A 14,117-nucleotide genomic window follows, 5' to 3' on the forward strand; every position below is an offset into this window, starting at 1 on the left:
AGAGCATACCCAGAGAAGCAGAAGTGCACACAATCACTTGGGCTGAAAAGTAAGGTAAAAGAAAACATCTCCTCAAAGCTCCCCACAGATGCTTTCACACTGGGACCTTAGTCTTCGAGGAGGGGCCAAATGAACCCTTCAGGAGCTTGACGATGCTAGACCTTTGGCTCAGTGCAAAATCAAAGCTCCAGGGCAGGCCCGGCTGGGCGGTGGGGGTAGGAAATAGATTCCAGGCCAGGACCTGATCTCCACCCTTCCCAGTGCATTGTTCACAGGAACTAACCCGCCAACACCCCTGCACCACCAGGCTGCTCTTACTCTGCCCGTCCTCCCTCTGGCTCCCAGCAGCTCCTCCCTGGCAGCAGTTGAGACAGAGATTTTTTTTTTTTTTCCAAACACTGGCTGGTGGGTCACCACACAAGAACTCTCTCCAAGGGTCGGCAGCGCTCCGTTTAGGAGGAAGAGTTGACATTTCCAGAGGACATAATGGTCTCTGGGTTGTCCCCATCGTCCTTCTGCGGGTGGGAGGAGTTGTCCGACTTACTGCGGCTGAATTCCATGCCGGCAATGATGGGTCGCTTGAATTTGCCTGCAGAGTCCCCGCTGGGGCACTTGCAGCAGGACAGGATCCGGATGAAGGCCCGGCGCATCTCCTTGTTGGTCAGGGTATAAATGATGGGGTTGGTGCCCGAGTTGAGCACGGCCAGCACCAGGAAGTACTCAGCTCTGAAGAGAATGTCGCAGGTCTTAACCTTGCAGCCCACGTCCAGCAGGAGAAGGATGAAGAGGGGCGCCCAGCAGGCGATGAAGACGCTCAGGACGATGATCACGGTCTTGAGCAGCGCCAGCGACTTCTCTGAGCTGCGGCTGGCCTTCGACATGTTCTTGCGGAAGGTCAGGCGGCGGCTCCGAGTCCTAACCAAGGAGTAGATCCGGCAGTAGAGGATGACGATGGCCAGCAGGAGCAGAGTGAACACCGTGGTGCAGAAGAGGATATAGTGCTTGTGGTAGAGCGGCAGGACGGTGGAGCAGTTGTAGAGCGCGCTGATGCAGTTCCAGCCCATGATGGGCAGGCCGCCCAGGATGAGGGAGATGACCCAGCAGGCGCTGATCAGCAGGAAGGAGCGGAAGCTGTTACTCCCGTTGTGGAGTTTCATTTTCAGCATCGTGATATAGCGCTCGATGGCGATGGCGAGGAGGCTGAACACGGAGGCAGACAGGGCCACAAACATACTCCCTTCCCGCAGAAACCACTGGGCGGGGGTGAGCTTGTAGGTGGTGGCACCAGACAAGAGCAGGTTGGCTGTGTAGGCCACTCCTGCCAACAGATCTGAGAGGGCCAGGTTGCCAATAAAGTAGTACATAGGTCGGTGGAACTTCTTGGTTTTCCAAATGGTCAGCAAGACAAAGATGTTCTCTAGGATGATACAACAGCAGATGAGAATGAAGACCACCGAGCTCAGTTTAATGCCATTCTCCTTGTCCGCGCTGATGTTCAGCTTTCCTGTGTAGTTATAATGCCGGACGATGATGTCATAGTTGACATAGTCGGAGACAGGACTGCGGAGGGCCTTCACCAGCGGGATGCTGGTAGACCCCATGGTGCACGGTGTCTCCAGGAATCCGGGGGAGGCGCTTCTCCAGAAGAACGCTAGAGGGCGAGGCCGAGCGAGCCTTCACTTGATGCGGGGGATGGTGGTTCCGTCGGAGAGATCCCGGCGTTTTTGCTTTTCCTTGGTTGGAGAGGCCCTCGGAAACCGCAGCTTTAAACAAGTCACAAAGAGGAGAGCGTCAGGGAACAAGCCACAGTACACTGGCATAATTCATTCTAACTAAGGCACTGCTCCAGTTTTGTCTGGATTTGTTTTAAGGAAACTTGGAGAAAGTGCAAAGACTGGGATTTAAAAAAAAAAAAAAACAAAAAACCAAATTCACATTTCTTGCCAAATAAAGGGGAGAGGAAGTAAGGGGAAGGGAGGGAGAAAAAATAAAATTTACCCAAATTGAAAACTCCCAACTGAACAAGACGAAAACTCTCTTGTGCCACACCAAAATGGAAATGGAAAAACAAGAGAAGCGAGCCCCATTTGTAACACCTCTCCGGGCCTCTCACTACCCCACCTCTAACCTCCTTCAAGTCTCCAGCTTGGAGGTTCTCTGAAGCATTGGCCCGCTCGCCAGCCGGTTCACCACCAGCTCTTGGTCTCTCCTTCGAAGAGACCCAACCGCTAATACGAAGGTGGAGACGCACACCACCTCTGCTTTCTACCACCACACAGCTGAAAGAGCTGAGAACCACCACCTAATCCCCTTGCAACACATTAGATTTGCACGAAAAATCATTTGACAGAGTAAGTCATTCTTTGGGCTCTATTAATAACTCTCTAGGAACAGGTGTGCTCAGGGTCCGAGGGGTGTGGGCAGCCAAGCCCGCCCAGGCCTTTCGGTAAACAGGAAAGCTTACGCTTCTGTGAAGCAACTGCTTTTTTCTTAATTTCTTCTTCTAGTTTTTTTTTTTTTCCTTGTAAACCAGTGCAAGAAAATATTAAGGTATTCAGTGAAAAACATTCATAAGAGATTGCAACAAATCCCAGGAATTTAGTACAGTCATTGATTGTATAAGGAGTATGTTTAATTACTATGGGTTTGGCCAAAACACACATGGGCACACAGACAAAATAGAGAAGTTAATACTACTAATGATAACGATACATGCCACTACATTCCTAATTCCAAGTTCAGAGCTTCTGTCCGGAAACATAAATGTAGGGCTGGTGCATTGCTGAACTACAGCCGGCCGTTTCATTTACTGCCCTCCCCCCAACATGTTGCCTCCTCTCTTAGAACTAGAAAGTGTGGAGAGAATGAAACGGCACTGGTTAGCAGAAGTCTGCTTGTAATGTTTCAAGATAACGCAGCAATGTGAAAGAAGTGGAGTAACAGAAACAGCCGTAACAGGGAGAGCAGAGGCTGCTCGCGCCTAGACGCTGTGCATTTTCTTCCACCTAATTCCGCACCCTGCTCGCCGCCAGTGCAACTTTAAGCCCTTACCTCCCCACCCCCATATTCTTTGTCTATAGGATTTCCAAATATAAGCGCCTTCCCTCCCTCTGCGACCAACCGCAGGTTTCACTATCCCCCATCCCTGGTCGGGTTTACAGTTGGACTTAACCCTTTTCCAAACTTCGTAAACCACAAGTGCCCCAAGAACAATCCGATTGGGTTGGGCTCCTTAGTAGCCCAGGGATGAATGTTTCCAGCGCCCAGTATGGATGTTTCAAAAGTTGGTCTTTCCCTCCCTCCCCGTTCCGATTTTAAAAATTCCTTTCTAACACTGAAGACCTCCTGCAGCGGGAATCCCCCGCGCCCTCGACCGGCGCTGGCAAGGCGCGCAGTCCCCTACCTCGCTCAGGCAGGACGAAGTTGCGTTGGGAGAGCTCCGGGTCTCCACTGCGCGCTCGGCATCTTGTTGCTGCCCGGGACTGACTGCGACGCTCTCCAAACTTACTCGAGTCGGGGTCCCCTCCCTCCGCAGCCGCACACTCCAATGGCCAGCACTGCTCGCCGCGGCCCACGCCGGCCCGTTAGCTGAAGTCGCCGAGCGCCCCGCTGAGGCTGGGTGGCTTCTCTAGGAAGAGGCGGGGAGGGGTTAATATCTCAACCCCCACGCCCTCAGCCAGTGGCTGGGGGCCTCCGGATCTCGGCTGCAGAGACTCGCTGTCCAGGAAAGATCTGGGGCAGAAGCGCGGACACACACACACACACACACACACTCCTCCCCCACAGGCAACCGAAAAAAAAAAAAAAAAGAAAGAAAGAAAAGAAAACAGAGAAGGGACGGAGGCTGGTGCCCCCTGGATTCTGATGTATAAATCACGGCCCTTGCCCTGCTGTCCGCCACTCTCGGAGACCGTTCTCCCGAGTCTTACAAAAGAGAGGAGGTGGGGAGCCTTTGGAAACTTTTCTCCTGAGAAGTCTTAGGACGCAGAGGACAGCCCGGGGTCTCGCAGCGCACCTCTCTGGTCCCCTACACGCTGGAGTCCTTGGTTGGATCGGAGTCCGGGGACTTAGGACGGGGCCCCCGCGGCCGCTTCTGCGCGGGCAGGGAAAACAGGGGCCGAGGCCCGAGAACCCCCGCCGCTCTCTGGGGAGGAGAAACTGGCAGGGCGCTGCAAGAGACACGGAGGAGATATGCAGCAGCCTAGAAGGGAGAATGGCCCCGGGGGTTCCTTTACTTCCCCCCACCCCCCATCTCGCTGCTGCCCTGAAACTTGCGGTCTGAGGGACAGAAGGTGGCTTTCCCGGGACTCGCGGTGAGATGGGCCAGCCCTGGGGAGACGCTGGGTAAGGGTTTCCCTCATTCAACTGGGCGCAAGGTCAGCCTTGTGTCACAGATTCTGGCCAGTCGTGTTCCTTTGGGGAGATGGGCAGCTGCTGGGCGTGAGAGTTTTAAAAAGCTTGGGCAGCTAAAGAACTTCCAAAACGGAGAAGCCGCTGCACCCAACCAGCTTAGTCTGAGGCCGGTGCCCTTCTCTCCCCTTCTACTCAGGAAAACTCAAAGGCCCCAAAACCTCAGTGCTCCCAACACGCCTACTCTTTTCTTTCGCTTAGATTCTACTTAAGACCGTGAGAGTACAGTCGGCCTTGGTCAGCTCCGCCTAAATGACAAACTCAGAGCACTTCTGCCCTGCCCTGCTGCGACACTGAAGATTTCCACTCAGTCCCTGGTCGCATGGGCTTCCCATCCTGGCAGATGTGAACGCAAAACTTCTCCGTGTGCAGTTTCAATTGACAGACACACCCTGTACCTGAATGACTCAGAAGGAGTCTAAATGAATAAACAGACCCCTGGCTTCTGGGATCTTATGAGTTTGCGAAAGAAGAAATCAAACGACAGTTAAAATCAAGTTCACAGCTGCCTGAAAGTCTTCATCAACGAGTTGCACCCCGCACATAGCCACAAATTCAACAACAGTACATGCATACAGCATAGAAACTAAGATAACCGTCCTCTAGATTCTAGGGCTCTGGTTGGGTTTGAGAACTTACTTAAAAGAAGAGATATGTGGAGTGCCTGGGTGGCTCAGTCGTTAAGTGTCTGACTTAGGCTCAGGTCATGATCCCAGGGCCCTGAGATCCAGCCCCTCCTGGGGCCCCCTGCTTAGGCGAAGCCTACTTCTCCCTCTCCCACTCCCCCTGCTTGTATTCCCTCTCTCACTCTCTCCCCCGCTAAGTAAATAAATAAAATCTTTAAAAAAAAAAAAAAAAGGAGAAGTATGTTGAGTCTACCCTGTACAACATAAGGTAAAATCCACCCCAACCACTAATTTATGAGTTAAGGGAAAAGAATTAAAGTGAATTGCACACCCAAACTCTATCTATCATGATAGATATCTAATTGTTGGTCATTTTATTGATGAGAGAAATGTCACTCAGCTTTACTCACTAGATATCCCAGCTAGTATATGGTGGAGCTAGGTTCTACAACTTAATGCCATGTATCCCAGATGTCATGGCTCCCAGTTCAAACACCTTCAGTCAATAAATAGTTAAGTAACTGAAGTGTTGGGGCACCTGGGTGGCTCAGTGGGTTAAGCCGCTGCCTTCGGTCATGATCTCAGGGTTCTGGGATCGAGTCCCGCATTGGCCTCTCTGCTCAGCAGGGGGCCTGCTTCCCTTCCTCTCTCTCTGCCTGCCTCTCTGCCTATTTGTAATTTCTCTCTGTCAAATAAATAAATAAAATCTAAAAAAAAATTATTAAATATTACATTATTTAGCAAGACAAATTTATTTCTGCTTTTACCACCTTTAAAATCATTTAGACTTTTTTTTAAAGAGTGTATTTTTTTTAGATTGATTTATTTATTTGTGGGAGAGAGAGAGCACAGTACATTTGTTATAGTTCATGGATGTCTACTGACATATCATTATCATCTACAGTCCATAGTTTATGTTATGGTTCACTCTTGGTGTTGTACATTCTTTGGGTTTGGACAAATGTATAATGACATGTAGCCATGATTATGGTATCATGCAGAGTATTTTCACTGCCCTAAAAAATCCTCTGTGTTCTGCCTATTTATGCCTCCCCTCCCCTATGAATGTCTTTTTTAAAACCACTGATTTCTTGACTATATATTTCCCGACCCAGTGTATACAAATGTATAGTAATGAACATACTTTAAAACTTCTCATTATCTACCTGTAACATCTAATGTAAGGTTGTATATTTGGGTAGCAGATTCTAAGTATTACACATGTAAACTCTTTTAATTCTTCCAATGATTCTACAAGTTAGGAATGATTATTACCCTAATTTTACAAATAAGGAAACTGAGTCCCAGGCATATTATATTAAGTAACTTGGTTAACGTGGTCTGTGACCATAGATTGGCTATAGGCTCTTAGCCACATGTCCAAACCACTACAATAAACCTCAAACATGTCAAAGAATGACATGGGGAAAATCAGTCTTTTTCTTGCGAATACTGCTGGTGAGGACATCGATTCAGTATTACTCCAGTGTTTTAAAGAGCCCAGATATTGCAGGTGATTATTTAGAAATGTCCACCCTTAGTACACACCTCTAAGATGTAACATGTAGATGACCAGTCGGGCAAAATTTTAAAGTAGACAGAACTATTTGCAGCAATGGCTTCCTTGCCAATTCCAAGTCTCTGGTTCCCACACATATCTCTTCCCATTGCTCTCAGGAGAGGCCCTAGAATTGCATCCTCAAACTATCTCCTGGCTCTCAGCCCAGCTCCCTTTTCCGCTGCTGCCTGGAAAGCCAGCCCGATGTTTTACCTTACTTCTCCCGGCGGTGAGGTTACCATCAGATGCCCAGTTCACAGTGAGGTTGCACCATTCCACATTTCTCATTTCAAAGCAACTTTACTGTTCTTTATGCATGCTTTACAATCTCTTTGTAAGTGTTGCCAGAGAAAATACCATGTCACATTTGGGACGTATACTAAAAAAAAATTATCTGTCATTACTCTGCAACTCAGATTGAACTGAGCGAGCTGTATGTTTTGTTTGCTAAGTCTGGCAATTCTAATCTCTTTCCTAAATGCTCCAGGTACTTTCCACCACCACCCCCAATCCCCTTTAAAGATCCAGCCCTCCCCTCCCTCATCTATTCCTAGGAGAGCAAATAGCCTCCTATTAGTGGAGAGAACAGTGTCACTGAGATTCCTCTCCTCTAAGTTAACAGCAGCTTCACCCACCCTTACTTCCTGCCCATGGCTTTACTCCTAACCAAGGCAAACCCTTGCCCCATCACCGTGCAAAATCCCCCACCACACTTTTGAAGATATGGCTCTATTACTCCTTCTCTGTCTTGTACTTTCAATTCTTGGCCTCTGATGATTCTTTATCTTCAACTTACATTAATATGTGTTTATTTCTGTTCCCAAAAACTCACTGTCTTCTCCTCATACTAACTAGGTCCCTACATAAACCTCTCTTCTCTTGTTTGCCACCACTCAGAACTATGTAGCAGGACATGACAGCCTTGGCTTCATCCATCATTCTGCCAGTTCCCAGATGGGTAACTTTGGGCAAGTTCTTTAACTTCCTTGAGCCTCAGTTTCCTAAATGCTCTCTTTCTCCACAAGTGTTCCAGAATTATACAATAATGTATCTTGATTTTCCAAGTCCTCTCCTGGACGTATAATGGGCCCTGTATAGTCTGAGAAATTATCTGAAATTATTTCTCTGATAACTTCATTTTCTCTATTTCCCTATTCTCTCTTTCTGAAACTCCTACTGTTCAAATTATAGACTGTGCAGGAAGTTTTTATAATAAATATTCCTCATATTTATTTTCCATTTCCTATATCTTAATCTTTTTTCTGACTTCTGGGAGATTTCTCAACTTTATCTTTTGACTCCTCAGTTACTATTTCCTTTTGTGTTATCAGACTTCTGAGTCTAAATTCTCTCTTCTCTCTCTCTCCCTCTTTCTCTCTCTCTCTCTTTTTTTCCTGACTCTTTCACTGTTACAGAACGCTGTCTCTGTTTCAGGGATCCCATATCTTTACTTACCTCCAAGAATATTAGAATGCTATTGTTGTTGTCAAAATTTTCTCCTTTTTTTTTTTTTCTTTATCATTTTCTTTTACCATTTGTTTTGATCTTGGTTCTTTGAGTCAGTGGCTTTCTCAATTGCCAGGTGATCTCTGGCTGTCCATTTCTGTTTCAGACAGGGCTGGAAACTAACTAAAACTCCTTGTAGGGGGTTTGTCAGCGGAAGGGTGCTAGGTAATCAGGCTATGTTCTTTTATTGGAGGGCCCCCAAATACCAATATTTATAGATCTCTAATCCTGGACTGGTCAATTTTGTCAGCAAGGAATTCTAAAATCTCTTGTCTTCCTTCTATTATTTTCTGAAGTGAATCAAGAAAGGTAGGGGAGAGAAGGAGAAAGAATCTGATCATTCAGTGTTTCAATTTGAACTGAATCACAGTGATGGGGACCTCCATGCACAGATGTCCCTGTGTCCAAATACCCTCTGAGATTGTCCATTTAGAAAATAAACCTCCAGTCTTCTGCTGAAACGGGGACTGGCCCTTGTCCTGTCGTATAGGTTGGAGACAGAGGGCTGTAGATTGGCTGCTAATCTTAATTTGATTTAAAAAAAAGGCATTTTATTCAAAAACCAGAAAGGAAAAAGAGTGGAAAGTAAAATCTTGGAAAAAATGTGTATAACAGGGTTAGAAAGAGGTGGGGTTGGTGGTGTGTGAAGCATCATTTGTCTGCTACAGTCGATGCTTCACCTTTAATCCTCTTGTTTTCAGACTGGCATTTACCACCACGTCAGAAACACCTGGAGCCTCCTTTTCCTGATCCTATTTGAGAATCTTTAGTGTGATGTTCACTCATTTCTGGATCCTCCACTTCTAGTTCAGGTTTCAACTTTCTCTGGTCTGACATGCCATTTACACACAAAAATTTGTTTTCCAAAATTTCATTGCTTTTGTCGGAGGTAAATTAACCTTGAAGCTAAATGTAGCTTAAACTTTAGAATTTCATTTCCAAGGTCCTGGAAAGAGTCCTAACAATATGTCTACGTGATTATACAAATATCAAAAGTAAGGAATTTTAAAAATGACTGGCTAAGCTTGCTGTCTCTTTCCATTAGGAAATCTCTACTATTCCATGTCCCTGTGTATACGGGCTGGTTTGGGAGTTGATGTGGGCATTTTGGGATCTGAACAAGGGGAACTTGAGCTTGGGCTACATTTAGATTGAATTTAGAAGGATCTGTGAGTGAGATTCCAGTTGCTTCCATATTATTTCCAGCCACCCTAGTGTAGAAATTACTTTCAAGACTATTTCTACACCATGGCTACTCAGGCTGTCATGAAATAAACATGTAGGACCAGTGTCATGTGAGTCTGAGCCAGAATCTAGTCTGGGCAAAGTTATTCCAGGGATGACATGTGTAAACTGTAATTGGGGAATTTGATTCTCATTGACACCCAGTTAAAACAGAAGTTCTCCTCTCTTCAGAATATATTTGATGACTCAGAATATATCATTACTAAACATGCCGTATGTTTTTTCCACTCTTGATGGAATTCACACAAAAAAGATCGATCAGAATTTGTATATTTGTCTCGTATTTGTAGGGTGTAACTATCGCAATTTGGAAATAAGTTTAGGATAATTTCGATAGAGTATGGGAGAAATTACAGACTTCTTATTTGGATATACTCATAAAGGATACTTTATTTTGTCATCTATATATCATTTAACAAGGATTGAGAGCAAATCCATTCTAAAGATCATTGAAATGTGTAATAAAAACAATAAAATGAGCAACTAAATCAATAGGAATTATTCCGATGCTGGGAAAAAAGTTGTACCAAAAACCCTTCAGATCATACCAAGAACACAATTAGACAAGTATAATACATACAAGAGGACAAGTACCAACATCGCCATTCCATTAAAGGAAGATACATGTTTTGCATAGTCCATATAATAAAGGGGAATGAATTATAAGAACCAGGAAAAGATAAATTTCCTGCTGATTTGACCCACAAAACAACTGACACAGTGAAAGGATCTTAATCTCAATTCAAGTGTATTTATAATTAGATCAAAAGAAAAAAATGTTTTGAGATTCTACAGCTTGCATATGAAAAAAAAAGTCATAGCAATTTTCCTAAATTTGGCAACAGTCCTGAAATCTCACATGTTACCGATAATGAATTTCGGGGTTTTATTTTTGTTTTGTTTTTTTAGACAGAGAGAGAGCACAAGAGCAGAAGGGCAGAGAAAGCAGAGAGGATCTTAAGCAGTCTCCACACTCAGTGCGGAGCCTGAGCCTGAGATCTTGATCTAGGCCAAAATCAAGAGTGTGATGCTTAACTGACTGAGCCACCCAGGTGCCCCACCAATAATGAATTTTGAAGCTGAAAGAAAGTTTTCTAAACCAATAACAAAACATTTCTTTTGATTAAGCATACTAGAACGAAGACTAAATTATCTCTCTGTTCACTCTAAAGAAAATGATATTTTAACATTTTATCCTGTGAAGTCGAAATCAAAGGGTAGATAGCCAAAGATAAAAGAAAAAAAGCATTATAAAATGTTTTTGGCTATTACTAAAAATACTGTGATTTTTATAATTTCATGATATTTGTTAGCTTTTAAAATTAGTGCTTTGTTGTGATGTCTTTTCTTGTTCTAAATTCATTTTCATACCTACCTTTCTAAATGAGGACCCTCTGTCTCCAATTGTGTAAGTTCCTACCTGACTCTCTTTCTTTCTTCCATTTTCTTTGTCCTTATAAGTTGATTTATTGCATTTAGGGGTTTGGGAGGGGAGAAAATGTTTGCAAATCTCCATATTTTGACAGAAATGTTCATTCATGGTTTTTTTAAAATAGTAATTTTTATTAATTCAATATGTGCACAGTATTTAAATGAAAATTTCTATAAAAGTTATTAAGTAAAAAATAGTTTCTCCTCCAATTTTTGCTTCCCCGTGGAACTACTTTTACCTCTTTCACTTTTCCTTTGCATATTTGCCTCTATGTTTTTTAATAATGTGCTTATATTGGCTTTTAGATTATTTTCAATGTTAAATATTATATATTGAATTTGTTCTTCGGGAATTAGGATTTAGCTCCTTTACCTATACTGTACCCCCATGGTTTCCTATTTTCCAGAGATTAAATTTAATTTTTTATATTATTATAAATATGCAGATTTTACTCACAGTTTAGCCATGTGTGTCCAAATCTACTTTTATGTAAATCTTTTGGTTTTCCCTAGACTTAAATATTGTCTTTCGTTGTTTGCTTGGTTTCCTATGTACTCATTACTAATCCATTCCCACACTCTCAGAACATTCAAACACAACAAAAAATGCATCATATTCATGGGAACATCACTCCTGAGTCCTCTGTCCCCCTCTCTAGCCAAATTGCTGCAAGGTTGTTGTCCTAGGAGTCATGGGGGGGGCTCCCTTCATATCTCTCCTGTTCTGAGCCTCAATTCCTAGATCTCCTCCATTGTCCATTTATGCCTTCATGTTGATGGAATTTCCAGATTAAGGGCACAAGGAAGAGAAATTCCTTCAGAAATTGAATATATACAAATGTCTTCATCCTGTCTTAACTCTTTAGTCATAGCTTGGCTGAGTAGGGAAATCTAGGTTGAAAGTTATCTTCCTGTCATGTTTTTAAGGCATTGTTCCATGTCTTCCATCACATAGTGCTGCTAAGAATTTGTCATGTCATTGCCATTCCCCATCCTTTATGTATAAACTGTCTTAATTGATTTGTTTGTGTCCCACTCCGTGTGCCCTTCTTACAGTATAACAACTTATACTCCCCATCAAGGGTGGGGTCTATTTGCCTCCAGTTGGACCTGGAAGACCTTTGTAAGCAGGCTGAAGTACAGAGGATGCTGAGTAACTTCCAAGGCTAGGTCATTAAAGATGATATGACTTCTTCTGGCCCTTTTTCTTTTTGGCTTTAAGTACTCACACCATAATGCAGACACTATATGGAAAGACAGAGAGAAATACCCAGGGTGCCATTCGTCCTTTGTGAAGACTTTTGACACTCACACAAACAGACAATGGAAAAGCTTTGTGTATGAACAGGGCTTATTAGCTGGCAGACATCACTGAAAGATGATCTGGCTGAGTCATTTCATTGGTGGACCCCTAAATATTTAGGTTATTTCTCCTGGGAATGCTCATACATCCAGAAAAAAAAATTTCTATTCTTCTTCCCAGAAGATACAAACTTGGCTGCAGCATCTGGGAGAAGACAATGAGAATGAAGCTAGGGTATCTCACCTTTCAGCATAGGGATTTCCACTTACCCTTCCTGTCTTCACTGTGGGGTTGCACCATCAAAGTCATTCTGTGCACCCTCTCTACCCCCACTTGTCTTCCTTAGTGGGAGAGTTTCGGTCCCTTGGGGACAGGGCTGGGGACAGGGCTGGGAAGGTCATGGTGAGACAGCATGAGAGGGTAAGGATGAGTCTAACTGCTTCTATAGCAGACCTTCTGTTTTCATCTTCACTCTCAACCCTGCTTTCAGAGTTACCTAAAATCCCCAATTTCTGGGCCTTTCTGGGGTTCTGTAGAGCAACTCTGCTTGCTTCTGGGCTTCCCCCACTGTTGCATTAGTTTTCGGTTTTCTTGGTTTTAATAAGAAAATTAGCACTCATCCCTCTTCTTTTCTGTTGCCAAAATTGTGTTGCTGTTATCTCTTATCTTTTCTTTCTCTTTGCTTATGTCCAAAGCAAAGGAAAGCAAAACCAAACCAAACAAAAAAAAACCCTTTACTATTATGTCAGTGGACTGTAGGAGTGGAGGGAAGTGAAAGTGTTCAATTTACCAGCTCTGAACAGAGGTTATTTACATTCTCTTAAACCCATGCTTCTGAAACCATTCTTGTAAGCCTGCCCTTTCTAAGGACACCAATGACTCCCTAATCAACACAGTCAAAAGCTTCTCATGAACCCTCACTTAGGGGAACTTAGTGTCACACGGACACCGTTGACCACCCTCTGCTGAGACGCTTCAGCCTGTGCTTCTGTGGCGATGCTTTCTCACGTTCTCCTCTGACTCAGATAGCTCTGTCCCAGTGCTCTTAGCAGCTGGCTTCTCTTTTTCCATATTCTCTTAAATAGCTTTACCCCAAGAATACTAAATAATTATATAACCTGTATTATGTGCCAGGCATGGTACTAAATAAGCTTTTTTTTTTTTTTTTTTTTTTTTTTTTTTAGTGAACTGTGGTCAGGTAGCTTGCCTGGGCTGCCTCTGATCCTTTGTGCTATACATTGACCCCAAGTTATCAAGCCTCTGACTAGAGCTTGCCAGAAGGAGTCACCTTAGGAGAACAAGAGACCTAGTGGCAAGGATTTTATTTATTTGTTTATTTATTTATTATTTATTATTTTTTAAAGATTTGATTTATTTGACAGAGGAAGACACAGCAAGAGAGGGAACACAGGCAGGGGGAGTGTGAGATGGAGAAGCAGGCATCCCCCTGAGCAGGGAGCCCAATGCAGGGCTCGATCCCAGGACTCCAGAGATCATGATCTGAGTCAAAGGCAGATGCTTAACAACTGAGACACCCAGGTGCCCTAACATTTTCTATACAATTAATTCAACCCCTCAACACTCTACATGAGAGGTACTATTAAACAACCCATTTTACAGATGGAGAAACTGAGACACAGAAACCTTAAGTAAGCTGTTCAAAGTCCCAGCTTTTTCTCATTGTGTGTATTGCCTCTTCATTTTTTTTCATATTGCCTCTTCAAATGCTACATCCTCAGTCTTCCTTCTTATCCATTTGCACTTTCTTTGCTTTTGTCATTTACTTCTAGGGCTTTATCTATCACATACATGCAGACAACTCTGAACCATACACCTCTATTCCCACCTTTCTCCTAAGCTCCAAACTCAATATCTAAATATTTATTGGAAACCTCCATTTGTGTGTCTCACAAGCACCTCAAGATTAATGTAACTGTGGCCCAACCATGTCATTCTGACCATTCTCTTCCCAGGACAATTGGACCTGCTCCCTGGGTATGTATCAGTGAATGGCATCAACATTCACCTCATCACATGA

The 14,117-nt window shown here is 43.9% G+C and overlaps 1 protein-coding gene across 1 annotated transcript; it reads right to left on the minus strand.

The window, feature by feature from the left end:
• Window positions 1-356: 356 nt before the first annotated feature.
• Window positions 357-3,635, minus strand: S1PR1 (sphingosine-1-phosphate receptor 1). Its single transcript, XM_032302004.1, has 2 exons — window positions 3,404-3,635; window positions 357-1,763 (listed from the first exon to the last, which is right to left on the minus strand). Exon 2 carries the CDS (start codon window positions 1,599-1,601, stop codon window positions 453-455), a length of 1,149 nt encoding a protein of 382 aa, XP_032157895.1. The 5' UTR covers window positions 1,602-1,763; window positions 3,404-3,635; the 3' UTR covers window positions 357-452.
• Window positions 3,636-14,117: the final 10,482 nt, after the last annotated feature.

The sequence above is a fragment of the Mustela erminea genome, chromosome 10 (genome assembly GCF_009829155.1).
Source record: "Mustela erminea isolate mMusErm1 chromosome 10, mMusErm1.Pri, whole genome shotgun sequence".
In the NCBI taxonomy this organism is placed as follows: domain Eukaryota; kingdom Metazoa; phylum Chordata; class Mammalia; order Carnivora; family Mustelidae; genus Mustela; species Mustela erminea.

Bases quoted from the DNA above. Each gene is read 5' to 3' on its own strand.
- S1PR1 (XM_032302004.1), bottom strand. From the start codon at position 1,601: ATGGGGTCTACCAGCATCCCGCTGGTGAAGGCCCTCCGCAGTCCTGTC.